Raw genomic sequence first — 18444 nt, 5'->3', positions numbered from 1 at the left:
ACTTCCGTGAAGACGCGAAGCGACAGGGACCGACCAAAGGTGAGGACCTTGTACTGGAAGTTGAAGTACGCGTAGGTCTACAGCCGCGAACCAATCTTGATGCCTCCTTGAACGGGAGTCTTTGCAAGGCCCAGTTTAGAACTCACAGGTCCAGGATTGGCCGCAACCCACCGCCTTTCCATGGTACGATGAAGAAGGGGCTGTAGAACCCCTTCATCATTTCGGCTGAAGGGACAGGCTCTACCACGTCCTTTCGCAGAAGGGACGCGATCTCCACAGGCAGTGTAGCGGCGTTGTCACCCTGCATTTGAGGTAAAACAGATGCCATTGAACCTGGGCGGGTGCCTGGCGAACTGACTCGCATAGCCGAGTCGGACAGTCTCGGTCAGCCATCGTGAAGGGTTGGGGAGTGCAAGCCATGCCTCCGGGTGACAGGGACCAAGGAGACAATTGCGTCGGACGTACCGCCGGGTGGGAACTCGTGGCGGGGCGGAGCCAGAGGCGCCACGTTGAGGGGGCTCGGACCCCGAACTCGTGGCCATGCTGAGTCTGGGGACATTGAAGCACTCACCTGGCTCCGGGTACCCACCATAGGACTGGTCAGCGACGGGGGAGGAGGGAACCGTCCTCGTAATCCGTCACAACCACCCGGGCGGGTGTGTTGTGCCGCAGCTGGGCGCGCAGGGGCTGGGGACCCGCCCCCGCAGCGTCATGTCTGCCATAAATGTGCGGTGTCAAGCGATCGCAATAACGATGGCTAACAGTGCTAACCGACGTGCCCTTAAACCCATAGGTAGAAGGACCGAGGTGGGGAGCTGCTGGGGTGGCTTTCCCTCTAACGAAGGAGCGCAACGTTGCCATGGTCATGCTCTCGCAGTGAGAACATGACCCGTCCACGAGCGCTGTTTCCGTGTGGGCAGCGCCCAAGCACGTAAGACAGCGATCGTGGCCATCGGAAGCGGAGAGGTAACGACCGCAACCAGGAAATAAACTCTACATTAAGAGAGGCATCTTTAAAAAAACGATCTCCGTCAGTGCCACTCTTTTAGAAGGGAAAATATACTCTTTTATTGCAAAAATTTATACTCTTTTAGACTGCCGAAGCACCCAGGGGCGTTCTCTGCACTCCACCGGTGCGCGAGGGGGAGAAGCCGCTGTAATGCGCCATAAATCCAACAGCTTTTGTAGAGGTGAATGAATCGGCAGAGGAATTCAGCTTGCTGAAATACAACCGCTCGGCTCCGAAGAGAAAATCTGAATGAGTGGTTGCGAGCCAGCAACTTTTATACCCGTATGTCCGGGGGAGTGGCATGCAAATTCCACTCGCCAATTCCCATTGGTCTTTTCTCAAAGATCAGAGGTGTTTGGGGCTCCCAAGAGTGACCCCTAGTGTCACTTCATCGACACAACGTCGAGTGAGTGACAGATAGGGAACTCAAAACTCTAATTTTGCTGGTGTTTGACATCAGTAACGGCAGCCAGGGAGATACACAGGTAATGATAAACAGGATTTTAAGTTAATAAAGTGCATCAATGATTTGCACTTTAGCAAACATTTGCTTAGACAAATGTGCAAAACATGGTAAATGATCCTCTTTGTTGAGGCTTGCATTGCGTAGCATTGTTTATCCTCTGCAGTTTGGTTGCTAGGAGCTTCCGATATACTTCAATCAAATTATAAAATTGTATATACTTATATGAATATTATGCTACTACATAAGTAACATGCTAATGTCGAAACAGGATACATTTTGAGTCAAGTCTTATGTGGGCTTCATGTTGAGAAAACTGTCATTCATGAGGTTTCATGATGGTTAGGATGCTTCCTTGGTAGTTGCCTGTGTAGGCATTATACGGTAATGCAGCTCACTAGGTTTTGCAATAGAGCTTGTTTGTCTAAGCTTGGAGAAGATTGTGTATTGTGAGTTCCCATGGGTGTTTTTTTTTTTTTTTTTTTGGACTGTGTTGGTACATGAGTCAAGAATGGTAAAGCCCCTTGTACAATATGAGGCTGCTTAAACAGTCCTGAATACTCCTCCACATCTAAACATTCTGTCAACACTGACTTGTATGAATGGTAGTTTTGGGAAGCAGAGTCTATGTATGATGTCTTGTTAATGGCCTGGGAACCTAATTATTGAGGGGAAGGAGAGTGTTTGATATAAAATATTGTGTTTGCATTCGTAACTTTGTCATTGAGTTGTTTGTACTTGCTAAGATTTTTTTGATTCAAGATCTCAAAGGGGCCATATACATGGCAGGTCTGTCATAGTGGTCACATCTGATTGAATAATTTTACCTTTGGCCAGTCATTTGAGGTCTACTCAAACTGATTTTATCCGACTATTGGGGGGAAAAAATGCACAAAATGCTGTTTATGCAAAGTGACTCAATCTGACGAGAGAGCGGTGACAGCATGAAATGAAAAATGAAGAAATGCAGAGCAAAACAACAAGAGGTAATTTTTATGTCAGTCATGTCATAAACTATTCCCAGCACTGTCTTCTTACATTAAATATGACTAAGAAGGAAAAAATGAAATATATCAAATATTTCCCAGCAAATATGGGAGGTTTGATGTGCCAACAATATTTTGTACAAGTACAAACAGGTCCTTTATAAACATTTTATCATGAAAAGGGAGTTTACATGACTACTGGTTAAAGGACTTTTTTCGGAATAGCATACTACCAAAGTACTGTTACTATTTCTGCAGAATGCAATATGTATTTGTGTGCAGTATGCACATTTCCTGTATGAATGGGGTACCAGGGTGACCTACAACATTTGCCAAAATGTGAAGTAGGCCTATACAATATATAACGATTTTTTTCCAGTCAAGAGAGATCGCATTGAAATCGTTGGTGCTCCTGTGGTCGCAGCTCGCATCGTGTGAGAGGAATTATGAGCGGAGCCGAGTGGCTTAAGAGCAGCTCACGACCTCCCGATAATTTTTCAAAATGTCTAAAAAATTTGCCCGCTGTCGGCTTGATCTTGTAAAGTGTGTGCAGTTGAACGAGCCGATTTGGCGATCTACTGTACCTGAAGTCGACCAATCAGGAGAAGGTGTTATAACTCACACGATCAATAAAAACTGAGTGTTCATGAAGCTTTTATACATTGGAAGAAAATTGTGTTGAAACTGTGTTTTTCCCATATTATTCAGGACCACATCACTGGGAAGGATTCTGCAGAAAGACCATGCTGTTCTCTGCTCTTTAAACAAATCATTTGCCAAACGGTTTGCACTAAAAAACAATTTTTATCACTCTGACGGACAGAGTTTTGACATTTCCGTCATGGCCTATTTTTATTCGTCATACTTGCATTCGTTTCAGTTCTAGGGCAACATTTAGGGGGATATAGCATCTGTTTTAATTGTATACATACAATGTGATTTTTTTCAACTCCCTAAGTGCGAGTCTGGTGAAACCAAGGACTTCTAGGTTTAAAGTTCCACCTGTCAATCAACCGCTGCGCTAAACTAAGATTTTTCAACTTGGCTAAGTGCGGCTTTAAAGCGCATTCACATGGACAAGACCTCACAGATCTTCTTCAGCATGTCTGCTATCAACATGCAAACAGTGACACAGATGAGAAGGATGTAGCCTACATCTAAAGCTGAATAATACAGGCAGAATTCTGCACTAAACGTCATGTTTGTGCTTAGATTAAATCCAAGTAACTGGCAGAAACGATGCACGAATTTTCCGCATTTTCTTTTTAGTCTTGAACATTTTGTGCACTATATTATCATGCAGTGACACACTGACATTATGACTGATGTATGCAGTTATGAAATCACACATCCTCCCCTCGAAATCTGAATCTGTCAAACATCAGACAGCATTTGTAATAAATACCTTTTTTCGTTTTTTTTTTTTTTAAATCGGCAGTTGAGTTTTCGGATAATGCAGCCCCTGGCCTTGCCAGTCTTCTTTTTTATTTCTAGATCACAAGCTACATGGAATTAAAGCAATGTCCTCCTCTGGCTTTATGTCTTATAATGATAAATAGCGTGAAAAATCATGCGATTGCTTCGGAATTCGTCAGGTCGTAAAGTCGTTTCGTGTACCACTGCATCTGTACGATTATCAGATAAACTGACACGTAACATGTGCAGGGGCTCACGACCTCCCAAGTGTCAGAACTCGCACAGTGTATGCCTGGCCTAAGCCACAATGCAGTGTGCTCAACGAATGAACAAAGTACTACCGGCTGTGATTTTTAAAATCTCATCAGTGACTCTAATGACATTTTAATGTGGTACAATGCATAGTAACCATTTTTATTTCTGAGATGAGGTCATGTGAAAACAACATAGCAAACATTTATTATAATGCATTCTGTTTCACAAATTATTGTTAGAAAATAGGGCAAAATACACTGTAAAAAATTTGACATAAAATCAACAGTAACTTACTGGCAACAAATAGCCAGCAAACTGCTGTATTCCATACCACAGTAAAATTACTGTAAAACTATCTACAGTAGTTTACAGCATACTGTATAATGATTTACAGTACTGTAAAATTAATTACAATAGTTGTTTGTATGATGTATATTAAAATACAGTATATTAGCTGTACAGTAAAATTAATTATGGTAATTGTATGATGTATATTAAAATACAGTATATTAGCTGTACAGTAAAATTAATTATGGTAATTGTCTGTATGTTGTATATTAAATTGAAGTGTCCATATTGTAGAACTAACCACAGTAAGCACAGTTTTAGTCTACAGAGTAACTAACTCCTATCTATTACAAGTAAAAAAAAAAAAAAAAAGAATGAAACAATTGAGGCCTTTTTGCAAGAAGAACATTTATTACACAATGAGAACTTATCAATGTGAACTTAAATATCACATAAATGTTACTCATAAAGGTAAATTATGACTTCACACATATAGTCCATTCAAAAACTTCAATATTAAGTTCACCAGGTGTCCAAATGACTGAAAGAACACTCCAGTTCTTTGCTTGTCCAGACCTAGAGAACAAAATACAAAAATCTATTTATATCATGTAACCTCAGTGTTGTTTTTAAATCGAGGAGAGAATACACTCTCAACCAAGGTTGCGCATCATTCAGAAAAGACTGAGTTAGAAGTTACATACATATCGAATAAACTTCCGAGCAAAACATTAACACATGTTATTTGTACATAACATAACTTTATTTTTGATGGACAGGTCAAATAAAGTGGCCGGGATAACTCTGCAGCACATCAAAATAAAAACAACGGGGCATCAAACGAGTTGCACACGTTCAACCAGTGTAAATACAACAACATATGTTCACAGACAAGGTAATTTGGTTACTTATTGTACTTCAAAACTTGTAAGTGAACTTGTATGTTTAGAGAATGTAAGCTTTATTGTTACAAAGCTACTTGTCAAAAATTACATGCAGATCTTCATTGTCAAATGATGAATGTTTGAAAAAATGGTTATAAACTGCTAAAAGATGTTTTGTGCAATTTTTGGTGCTCATCTGGTTTAGTCGAAAAGAGATCGCTTTGCTTCTGCTCCACTCAAGCCTGAAGTGACGAGGAGTCGAGTGCAGGCTCATCGTTCATAGCTTGCCAGGTGCCTTCCCATACAGTTCTACTTTTTATGCAATTGTATAAGTCCAATGCAGAGAAGACATCTCCAGGGTTTCATCTTTTTGATAACAGATCACTGAATAATACCACAAATTTCCCCTCTAAATTGTGTATGTGCAGATTTGACATTGTCAAAGTTCTCATGCATTTTAACAGTAAATTACTGTAATTATTTTATCACTAATTTTTTCCTAATGAATACAGATCAGTCTGACAGTAACATACTGTAAACAGTATCTATAGTAATTTGCAGTTGGAAATACAGCAATAATACTGTAAAAACAACAACAATCATTTACAGTGTAGAATATATACTGCACAGTATTCTAATATTATATTCTGAACAAAGAAAAACTCTTATTCAGTCATCTGTACCATTGGGAGCTGGCTTCCTAAATACTGATTAAGCCAGAGTCAACAATTCAGCTAGATTTTCAACAGGCCATCACCACTGACAGTGAAATTACATCAGAATAGCTGCCAGCCCTGAATGGTATATTGCCGTAAATTGCATTTGACTGGGCTTTGATACTGATTGGCTGTTGATTAGTGGAATGAGGTGTGGAGATTTCTCTTAATTAGTGTCACCCAGTGATTAAGATCAGATAAACACAGGAAGAAACAGGGGGGTTAGAACTAAACATTTCATCTATCACTAACAGCCAAAATCTTTGCAAATCCATACATAAAACTAGCTCTGTTCAAAAAACCTATAGTGTGCTGCCTTGTTGTCTGCTGCCTACATAAACAGTTGCCTTTTAAGGCAGCATCCTAACTGTTATGGAGCCTCACTGTAAGTGTCTGATTTTGAACGCTCTAGGCAGCAACTCTTATTGCCACACCAATAGCTCTCCTCACGTGAAGCACACAGAAGACTCTGCACAATTGATTCCAATGATGTTTAATGTTAGCATGTTGCTAAGCTAACAACAAGGCATTCTAATGGACTGTTTTATCATTTCTGGGTTTAAAACTTGCAAGCAAACTATCACAGGGTAAATGGCTCAGCTGAAGTATAGAGGTAGTAAAATGGGAGAAGATAGCGAATGTTAAAACAGTGTTGCCTTTTGCTCTAACAGCAAAATAAAAATGTACTCTAGAGTGAAAAAGTGACTGCCTGCTTTAATGGCCTTCTTGGTTCCGGAAGTATTTTTCCCATTTATTTTATTTTTTCCATATGGATTTCATAAAGTTATTAATAAGAGTTCTAAGTTGTGAACCAAATCAACCAGCTCCAAGGTGAATCAAATTAACACTGGAAAAATATAAAACTATTCATTTTAAGTTGTGGATTGTAAATATATATACAATATACAGAATTACAATTTTATTGCAAAATATTCAGTCTGATAGCCAGTAGGGATGTGCACGAGTAGTCGAATACTCGAGTATTTGTTCTGCAATAATTATTCGAAAAGTAAAAATACTATTCGAACTTCACAAAGTTTTGCTTTGCTGGCCATATACAGGTGCATCTCAATAAATTAGAATGTCGTGGAAAAGTTCATTTATTTCAGTAATTCAACTCAAATTGTGAAACTCGTGTATTAAGTAAATTCAGTGCACACAGACTGAAGTAGTTTAAGTCTTTGGTTCTTTTAATTGTGATGATTTTGGCTCACATTTAACAAAAACCCACCAATTCACTATCTCAAAAAATTAGAATACATCATAAGACCAATAAAAAAAACATTTTTAGTGAATTGTTGGCCTTCTGGAAAGTATGTTCATTTACTGTATATGTACTCAATACTTGGTAGGGGCTCCTTTTGCTTTAATTACTGCCTCAATTCGGCGTGGCATGGAGGTGATCAGTTTGTGGCACTGCTGAGGTGGTATGGAAGCCCAGGTTTCTTTGACAGTGGCCTTCAGCTCATCTGCATTTTTTGGTCTCTTGTTTCTCATTTTCCTCTTGACAATACCCCATAGATTCTCTATGGGGTTCAGGTCTGGTGAGTTTGCTGGCCAGTCAAGCACACCAACACCATGGTCATTTAACCAACTTTTGGTGCTTTTGGCAGTGTGGGAAAATCAGCATCTTTAAAAAGCTGGTCAGCAGAAGGAAGCATGAAGTGCTCCAAAATTTCTTGGTAAACGGGTGCAGTGACTTTGGTTTTCAAAAAACACAATGGACCAACACCAGCAGATGACATTGCACCCCAAATCATCACAGACTGTGGAAACTTAACACTGGACTTCAAGCAACTTGGGCTATGAGCTTCTCCACCCTTCCTCCAGACTCTAGGACCTTGGTTTCCAAATGAAATACAAAACTTGCTCTCATCTGAAAAGAGGACTTTGGAACACTGGGCAACAGTCCAGTTCTTCTTCTCCTTAGACCAGGTAAGACGCCTCTGATGTTGTCTGTGGTTCAGGAGTGGCTTAACAAGAGGAATACGACAACTGTAGCCAAATTCCTTGACATGTCTGTGTGTGGTGGCTCTTGATGCCTTGACCCCAGCCTCAGTCCATTCCTTGTGAAGTTCACCCAAATCTTGAATCGATTTTGCTTGACAATCATAAGGCTGCGGTTCTCTCGGTTGGTTGTGCATCTTTTTCTTCCACACTTTTTCCTTCCACTCAACTTTCTGTTAACATGCTTGGATACAGCACTCTGTGAACAGCCAGCTTCTTTGGCAATGAATGTTTGTGGCTTACCCTCCTTGTGAAGGGTGTCAATGATTGTCTTCTGGACAACTGTCAGATCAGCAGTCTTCCCCATGATTGTGTAGCCTAGTGAACCAAACTGAGAGACCATTTTGAAGGCTCAGGAAACCTTTGCAGGGGTTTTGAGTTGATTAGCTGATTGGCATGTCACCATATTCTAATTTTTTGAGATAGTGAATTGGTGGGTTTTTGTTAAATGTGAGCCAAAGTCATCACAATTAAAAGAACCAAAGACTTAAACTACTTCAGTCTGTGTGCATTGAATTTATTTAATACACGAGTTTCACAATTTGAGCTGAATTACTGAAATAAATGAACTTTTCCATGACATTCTAATTTATTGAGATGCACCTGTATACAGTGAGATGCATGTTAAAACCTGAACGCACAAACTAAAACTGGCAGTTATAACAGAATGCACTGGGTGGCGCCGTTGAGTGTGGACACAAGTTGATCACATTTGATGAGCAAACCGTTCTGTCAGTACGTTTATGGATGCCAAAAAGCAGGTTATTGTGAGAGTGTGGCTTACTACGAGAAAGCTGGGTTCCTGTTTAAATTACTCCCGTATATGTGCAGCTCGTCAGAAAGCAGCATCCCTGTAGCAACGTAATCCCTGCGACGCTTCTGAAAACAACAAACAAGGCATCCGAGAAATACTTTTTTTTTTTCCGTTGTTTAGCTATTTTTATAGATATTCCACAGTTGTTGCTGTGTTTGTTTTCTTAACTTTCTGTTGCAACCCGCACGGAATTGCGCTGCAATAGTGGGGTTTCCCTGCACGTAAATCTCCAGTATTCCCCCAATGTACGAGCTTATATACGCTGGTAAGGGACATTCCATCATTTAAACTGGTGTGTATAAATGAGTATAGTTTACTGAGTATACGGATATGCTTGTTTTTCTCAACAAATCATGACATGAGATACAATATAAACATAACTATTATATGCCGAGTGTTTATATTTGTCCTGTATGTAAATTGTGTCAGTCTACCGTATTAGCATTTTCTTTTTCTTCGCTTTGCGTGAGCTTAAATGCTTTCATTCTATACTTTTGTGTTTTCGCACATTGCTTGTTTAAATGTTTTCAACAACAACAAAAAAACACAGGAAATATTATAAGCTTGTTTTGGATGTAATTAGAAGCTTGTTTTTTCAATGGTGACGCAACCTTAATGATTAAAAAAATTTATTTCACAGAATCTCTTTCTCATAAATTACCTTCATTTAAATAATAGAATATTTTAGTATTCGTTTTTTATGAGCTTAAATATTCTAATACCAAATTATTGATGAATGCCCATCCCTACTAGCCAGAGTATAAAACTTTAAAGATCTGTATCTCAAAACATCTGTAGGCAGATAGAACCTTTTTATACCAACATCACGTAATGTATATTAAGAGCAGAAAAAACAAATTGCTGGATTTACCCTGCTTAATTAACGTCATCAAAATCAGTGAAAAGCAACCTAGTCTTATAGAATGAACGTAACTTTAACTACATTTTTGTAAACAGACTATTACGTGCCAAATTCTTCACAGTTTTCTAGTGAAATTAACACTAGAAGTACTAACAATTGTGCATTTTATTCACTTTCACACACATCATGTGTTCAACGGCTGATTATTACTTTGTAAACACTTATTTTTCACACTATTACTCACACACTGCTATGTTATGATATAGAAACACTTTTTATATAATCATTTGAAAAACGATACCTTTTAACGTTGTATTACAGACTCACCTACATTTGCACCCTTATTCCAATGTGATTAGCTTGTGCAGTAGTTCACCTCATAGACTGTTGGACTTTGGACTCTGAAGTATGTGGGTCGAGACAAGTCAAGCATGCAAGCTGACACATGGGAGCGGAAATTTACTTTTCATTTCTCATTTAGTTTTTGGACACTATCGGTTAGGCGTAGACATTGGTTAAGGGTAAGGATGTCTATTTTGTGTCCGCCTCATTTAATTGTAGATCACTGTTGGTTAGTTTTGGGTTAAGGTTTTAGGCTAGGGAGGTACGTTTTACCGGTACTCATTAAACCCCATTTAATCAACATTTCATGGGAAAACTGCAGCCGAACGTGTAATGAAGCACGTAATTTCATTTTGCAAAAATGTTGCCACAGTCACGTAATGTTCATGAGACCAGCTGGTGAAAATTGTCCATTAGCATAAAAATACAAAGCACACTCAAATATTGGGTAAAATAATCTATTTTAATTAGATTTTGACCAAAACAAGGTATCTCATAAGGCAGCATAATTTTGCTGCCTACCTTTTGGAGCATCCTTCATGCCAGTAACGTGCCTATGATGCCTTTAAATGCTTTCTAAGAAGGCATCTCACCGTGTTTCTGAAGATTACAAAGACATGGGTACTGATCATCAAAGTGCACTACCTGATAGATTGATAGAAAATAATCTACAATTCAACTAGCATGAGTGTGGTGACAGAGCTCTTGTGTTCGTTCAAAATTCTATTCCATATACGTGAAGTTAAGACATTATTCGTCCAGTCGCGTAGAGGATAATGACTTATGCCTTTGACTAATGACTTATGATAATGACTTATGACTTATGCCAGTGTATTTTACTCAGTGCATCATAAATAAAGAGCTGTCATGGTCCTGTTTGGTAATCATTTCATCCGAAATAATGAGCCCGCTCACATCTGTCACTGTTATTTAAGTCCCACCTGCCGTGAATCCACTGATGCAGCACTGATACTCCACACCTGAGAGACACAAATGCTTTTTGTTATTGTTGCAGGATTTGATTGTTTTATTATGTCTTTGAGGTTGGACATAAATCAGTTGTGTAAACACAGGGATCAAAGTCTTTTTCCGAGCACCATAGCAACAGATACAGCACTTTATCTTCTGTCACCAGGAATTCCTCCATGATCAATTATTTATGAAATTACTGCACAATAATGGAGTCTTTCAAAGGTTCTCTTCAACAGGTGATGCAGAGTCACTATGAGAGAGAGAGAGAGATAGAGATGACAGTGTATCATTCCAGTCCTTCCTCTATTCATTTCCTCTCCTCTGTGTATGGGAGTCATGAGGAATTTTACGATTTGGGTTTCGATTCCATTTAACGATTCCGGTTCTTTGAGGATAGTTCCTTTTGCTTTAATGCACACACCTTAACTACACATAATTAAGTAGCAGTTTTCGATTAATTTTGAGTTGGACATGTTGAAAATAATGATTTATTAGTTTTTTGACTGATTCATTAAAAACATCCATCTCATAAGAGTAATTTCTTTGCCAACCGAACACTATAATAGAAAGATGTGTTGTCTCTTTATATTCTTGTGTTGTCAGCTAATATAATTTATTTTGGCCATTGCAACGTAGATTCATTAGCAGCATAGAAGACAGTGTTCCATTCGCATTGGCAAGAATGCACACGTCCAAGAGCCATTAGTGGCACTGAATGTCATAAAAGTCATTCTTGCAATGGAAGTCTACCCTACTGTCTTTTCCTCTCTCATTCTTTGTCTTTTGTATCGTTTCTGAAGCTGCTGTTGTAATTGATGCCTCACCACTTACTCATTAATCCTGTCGTTAAGTGCGGGGTCTGCGGGTAATTGCCGTGATCTGACCCCAGTTTGGCAATTATGAGCATGAAGCACAACTCCCAGTCCCCACTGCTTCACATGCCAGACATACTGTATGTTGCTCTTCTGTTATTGTGACCAGCCATCCCTCCCCCACTACTATGACCCCAAAATATTCTGTGGAAAGAAGAATGAAAGCAGAAAATGAAAATAAAATCTTCTCACCCTCTTTGTCTCTTCCAAATAACTAAATAATTTACAAAAATAGATTTTTAAGGTGCCTTTTGATAATTATATTTCAGGACAGGTCATTAACTGTAAAAAACAAAACATCAGGTAGGGAAGTGTTGAATATAGATAGATGAATGTTTTTCAAGCCCTATTGTTGTGTGGGATTCAAAAACAGGTGTGCGATACACACTCACAGAGCACTTTATTACGAACACCTGTACATTTACTTATTCATGCGATTATCTAATCAGCCAATCATGTGGCAGCAGTGCAATGCATAAAATTATGCAGATACGGGTCAGGAGCTTCAGTTAATGGTCACATCAACCATGAGAATGGGGAAAAATGTTTGGTGCCAGATGGGCTGGTTTGAGTATTTCTGTAACTGCTGATCTCCTGGGATTTTCATGCACAACAGTTTCTAGAATTTACTTAAAATGGTACCAAAAACAAAAAACATCCAGTGAGCGGCAGTTCTGCAGATGGAAATGCTTTGTTGATGAGAGAGGTAAATGGATAATGGCCAGACTGGTTTGAACTGACAGAAAGGCTACAGTAACTCAGATAACCGCTCTGTACAATTGTAGTGAGCAGAATAGCATCTCAGAATGCACAACATGTCAAACCTTGAGGCGGATGGGCTTCAACAGCAGAAGACCACGTCGGGTTCCACTTCTGTCAGCCAAGAACAGAAAGCTGAGGCTGCAGTGAGCACAGGCTCACCAAAACTGGACAGTTAAAGACTGGAAAAACATAGCCTGGTCTGATGAATCTCAATTTCTGCTGAGATATACAGATGGTATGCCATGGCAGAAGCAGGACGGGTAGTTTGGGTATTATGCAATTCTGAACTCAGCTATTCTGTTGCACTTTTCCAAGTAGGATATTGGAAGTTCCAATTTTCAGAGTTGAATGGAACACAGCATTGGGCTTAGGGCTGAAGCTTTAACGACAATCTTTTGAGCCAAGCATTTTCATGACACATCGTGATTTATTAGGACATGTTCCATGATGTAACAATGTCCGTTGGTCCTGGAACAACATTCCTATCAAACAATCATTGCCCTAACCCTCTTGCCATCCCCAACCCTGACCTACCCCTAAAACCAGATGGAAATGCTTGAATGTTGTTCAAAATTTTCGCCGGCCACCCAGATGGAATTTAAGGCTGCTGAAACTAATTTAATGATATTCATCTTCCGTTTATGCGCTAAATATGCTTCTCAAGACACGCATTTGTGCAGCGAGACAGGAGCCTGTTTTTCGTGCAAGTGTGGTGCAACTCGCATGTTCCATCACAGAACAACTCATGCAAGGGATCGGCTCTGCTAGATTATTTTGACGTGGCAAAAAAAAAAGAAAAAAAAAAAGTTTTTTTAAATCCACATCATCGACCTTATTAAAATGTATCATGATTTTACAGCAGTAACTGTGGTGTTTTGGGAAAAATGTTGCAGTTCATATTAGCCTAAATATGCTAATCTATTAGGTGGAATCTATTAGAATTTTATTATTACAACTGTGGCAGTTGTAGTTAAAGTTTCTAAATATGTTTAGGCTTCTATTTTTCATAAATAATGTTCAGCAAAAGAATTTTTATAATAATAATGTTCAAACATCATTCGAACAGAACATATATTAGACAGGAAGGAGACTTTGTCTGTAATTTTTCGATATATCTTGGAGTTCCAGACTTTAAACCCCTTTATGTACTTGCCCTTATAATTATAGTGCAATGCCATAACCTAGTTATAGCCTTTCACATTAGGCCTGAATCTATTTTTCTCCATCAATCACCGTAAGCCGTATAATTGAGTTTCTCTATCATATGTTTGCAGTTGTGTATGTATGCTGCAAGTGGGAGACGTTCCGTAAGCTGATGGTGGAGTTCTGGAAGTTGGGTTTTCCTCGGGAGGAGTACGCCTTCTTCTTTGTCGATCTGTTTGGACACAGTTTGCAGAGCCGCCCTGCCAAACCATGGGCACGAGGAGATGCTGATGATCACGCAGCCAAGGAGGCATTTAAAGTGAGTCAGATGTGTAAGGTTAAGACAATGTAGCATCTTGTCATGGAATCCATTATCATGGAAAGTCAGATTTTCTTGCTCTTATGAAATAGAAGATTTCCATGTTGAAATTGACACATTACTCTAATATTCAGAACTCAAAGCTCTCTTTCCGCAGTCCACCTAGACCATTCACAGCAAAAACGCTGCAAAAACGTCTTGTTTCAAAATCTTCATGGCTGACATCACAACTGTTATGCACATTTACATATATTTCCTTTGAGAGTTAAAATATAAAAATTAAATTAAATTCACTTTTATGATATTTATTTGTAAATAAACTAAGTAAAATTAATATCAATTTAGAAATATTGAAGTGATATTGCACTTGCTGTCAACACTATGTCTGGGTCATAGAAAGGGTACGTTATGACTGTTTTTGCTGCAAGAGACCTTGACTAACATTATAAGTGGACAAAAATAAAATGATAAAAAAAATTTGATATGGCCCCTTTAAAAGTGACAAGGAGAAATAGAAAAAGAGGCTCATTTCCGATGTTATTGAGTTAGATTCCACACATACCATTACTCGGGAAATGTCGGGCCATAAAAATACCACAGGTTTGAGAAGGGAAATGCATAGGCATATTCACAATAAAAGCAAATTCTTGCAGGTCTTTGTTGATGCATGATTAGCAGCCAAACGCAGCTGTGCTTCCTCTCTTCAACAAAGATCCGACAGAGAAATGCGCAGAGGAATGTGCTGAGTTTGGCTCAAAGTCACTATGAAATATCACTGGAAATATGAAATATGCTGAAATATGACAGGTCTGGGGGTGATAGTGAAGGCTGTTGCATGCATGCTGTGTCTTAATGTGGCTCACTGCCAACCAAAACCGTCTACTGTGCCTAAAAATTAACTTTACACATGTTTATGTAGATATCAGCCTGGAACCAGATTATTTAGCTATATATTTTTATTAACTGTTGCTCTTCCAAAGCAGTATTTTTGAAATATTTCGATTTTTTAAAGTCTCTGACGGGATCAGGTAGACAGTTCTTCTGTGCATGGTTCAATCAGAAACACATTTAAAAATAAAGACATGATTACTTCAAAAGCTGTTATTTATGAAATTGTACGTTTAATGGGATCTCACTGTGGCATCACTTAAATTTGCATTTGATTTTCGTTGTTTGCCCTACCTAAGGCAAACATTTCTCTTACTGTTGCTTATACTCAGGGTTAGGGATTTGAACAAAACCTTATCAACAAACCTTAAAGGGATAGTTCACCCAAAAATTAAAATTATTTCATTATTTACTCACCCTCAGATGTGAAAAGGACTTAAATATTGATCTGTTTCTCACCCACACCTATCATATTTACTTCAGAAGATATTAATTAAAACACCAGAGTCATCTGGAGTACTTTTATGCTCCCTTTATGTGGATTTTGGAGCTTCAAAATGTTGGTCACCATTCACTTGCATTGTATGGACCTAAAGAGTTGAAATATTCTTTTAAAAATCTTCATTTGTGTTCAGCAGATGAAAGAAAATCATACACATCTGGGATGGTATGAGGGTGAGTAAATGATGAGAGAATTGTAATTCTGGGGTGAAATAACCCTTTAACTTCATTGAGTAATTCATCCCAAATTGTTTGTGCTACAGACATGAATGATATCTCAAATCATCTGGCTTGTTGAGGAGAGGTGTGTTAGTACTTTTCTAAGTGATCAGACTTGTGATTTTCACCTGGCAGATGAACACTGCAAGAAAATCCCTTAGACTTACATTGAAGGAGGAATTCGAGACATAATAGCTGCGTCCAAAACCAAAGTTTTTATCAAATAATTACTGCCTTATTAGTCAATGACTCAATGGTCTAAAAATCTAGAATAAAATCGAGAGAGTTTTGTCGATAACCAAGTGTATATTTCATTAATGCAATACTCATTTCTCACTTGAAATGGAATCAAAATTTGGAAAAAGTGGAGAAAAAAAAACCTGTACATTTGTAAACAAATTGTCTCTCAACCGCCTCTTCAGCCGGCATTTTTTTTCCCTTCAACCATTGTGGAACCGTGCACACAGGATTTTGGGATTTCATAGGCAGCAAAGGATACATCTATGCCGCCTTCAAAAATCGATCAGTTTAAGGTATCTCAGTAGACAGAATGTGACATGAACATTGGATTCGGACATGCCTTGATCCCTTCCTACCTCCATACACAGCCTTCGAAGGCAGAAAGCATTTTCCTGGTTTCGTACACAGCCATTGTAGGGACTTGGGGTGGGCTCTTTTGACTTGTACCAGTAAGCAACCACCTAGCAACCACCCTGAATGCCCTAGAAACCATCTAGCAACCACTCAGCACACCCTAGCAACCGCTTAGCAACATCCAAGCATTGTGGTGGCAAGTTTTGCAAGAGTTAGTTCCATTCAAATTTTCTATCAAAACTGTAAGTGTCTCTTCTGAAAAATAAATGATTCTACAAATTGATTCTTCAAAATACATAATTGAACTGATTGGCATCCATGAACTTCATCTGACTGTATGCTGAAGTGGGATGTGTTGTTTGACAGAACTAAATGTCGTTTCATCCCAAGGAACTGCATTATAATGAGTTCTAACACAGATTATTTACATTCGGTGGCATTAACTAACAGCTGTGGTGAGCTGACATTTACATACCAACAGACAGCAATCATTCCATTTGGCTTATAATACAGCTAACAGTTGGTCCAGAAAATGATTTAATTAGTTTACATCAGAGATGACTATTCTGTTTGGACATTTACAGTATGTGATAACATTTGAAGACTGTAGTACAACACATAACATGCTCATCATGTTGGTCAGGGCAATGACAAATAGTTTAGGCTTCATATTTTCTGGTTATTGCGAACTCTGTCTTCTCTTTAACTACCAGTTATCAGTCTGTATGCATTGGCATGTTCATGCGAGAAATGACATGATACAACCAGAAGTGCAGCTTGATTTGTTTACAAGAGAACGCTATTCACAAGCTTCATTGGTTTTGATTTCAGTTGAAAATTTATATTTATTTAGTGAGAATTATATAAATTAATGCATTAAAAAATTAACACAATTAATTATACCCCCTGCACCATATATAAATTCTGTAATAAAAGCATCTATTTTACTTGATTAACTTAATTGCAAAATGGAACACTGTCGACTGTAGGAATAAAAAAATATATACAATATATACTGTATATTGTCTTCTAAAGCCACTGGATCATATGGCATCCTCGGCGGCAGTCACGCCACTCGGGTTGATGCATATGAGACCGCACTGGCTTCAGACTCGAGTCCCGAGATGGGCATGGCACCGCGACACACATCGCGTGGCTATCACGGCACTCTTCCACCACTTATTCAGCCCTTGGACAGACCTTGTGTTTCTGCGGGCAGGAGTCCCCCTACAGCAAGTGTCCAGACGTGTCGTGGTCACCACAGACGCCTCCAAGTTGGGCTGGGGCGCCGTGTGCAATGGGCACGCAGACGCTGGCTCCTGGACAGGACCATGGCTGTGTTGGCATATCAACTGCCTCGAGTTGTTGGCTGTACTGCTCGACCTGTGGAGGCTATTGCCGTTGATCCGGGGCAAGCATGTGTTTGTCCGGTCAGACAACATAGCGACAATAGCATATATAATGCATGTCGCATCTCGCCCGCCATCTCCTCCTCTGGAGTCAGCAGCGGCTGAGGTCGCTGCGGGCCACTCATATCTTGGACAGCCTCAACGCCATAGCGGATGCGCTGTCACGGCAGGCAACGCTCAGCGGAGAGTGTAGACTCCAGCCCCAGGTGGTCCAGCTGATTTGGAGTCGATTCGGCAAAGCACAGGTAGACCTGTTCGCTTCCCGGGAATCCTCCCATTGCCTGCTGTGGTATTTCCTGACAGGAGCCCCCCTCGGGACAGACGCACTGGCACACACCTGGCACAGACCCTGTGCAAGGTCAGGGAGGACGAGCAACAGGTCACCCTCGTGGCGCCGTACTGGCCCACTTAGACTTGGTTCTTGGATCTCACGCTCCTCGCGACAGCCCCTCCCTAGCAGATTCCCCTGAGGAAGGACCTCCTCTCTCAGGGATGGGGCACCATCTGTCACCCATGTTCAGACCTCTGGAACCTCCACATCTGGCCCTTGGATGGGAAGCGGAAGACCTAAGTGGCCTGCCACCAGCAGTGGTAGACACGATCACTCAGGCCAGAGCTCCCTCTATGAGTCAGCTTTATGCCCTGAAGTGGCATTTGTTTGCGAGTTGGTGTTCTTCTCAAGGTGAAGACCCCCAGAGATGCGCAGTCAGGTCAGTGCTTTCC

The 18444-nt window shown here is 39.8% G+C and overlaps 1 protein-coding gene across 3 annotated transcripts in view; it reads left to right on the top strand.

The window, feature by feature from the left end:
- Window positions 1–18444, top strand: part of LOC127420911 (atrial natriuretic peptide receptor 1-like) — a 181197-nt gene that overhangs the window by 50131 nt on the left and 112622 nt on the right. For all 3 annotated transcript variants that reach the window (XM_051663519.1, XM_051663518.1, XM_051663520.1), the window contains exon 3: window positions 13923–14110. In XM_051663519.1, coding sequence (XP_051519479.1) covers window positions 13923–14110 — 188 coding nt within the window. The remainder of the gene's footprint in view (window positions 1–13922; window positions 14111–18444) is intronic.

This window comes from Myxocyprinus asiaticus, chromosome 30, assembly GCF_019703515.2.
Source record: "Myxocyprinus asiaticus isolate MX2 ecotype Aquarium Trade chromosome 30, UBuf_Myxa_2, whole genome shotgun sequence".
NCBI lineage: Eukaryota > Metazoa > Chordata > Actinopteri > Cypriniformes > Catostomidae > Myxocyprinus > Myxocyprinus asiaticus.
Note: the sequence above shows the minus strand (reverse complement) of the source record. Positions and strands in the feature narration are given on the sequence as shown.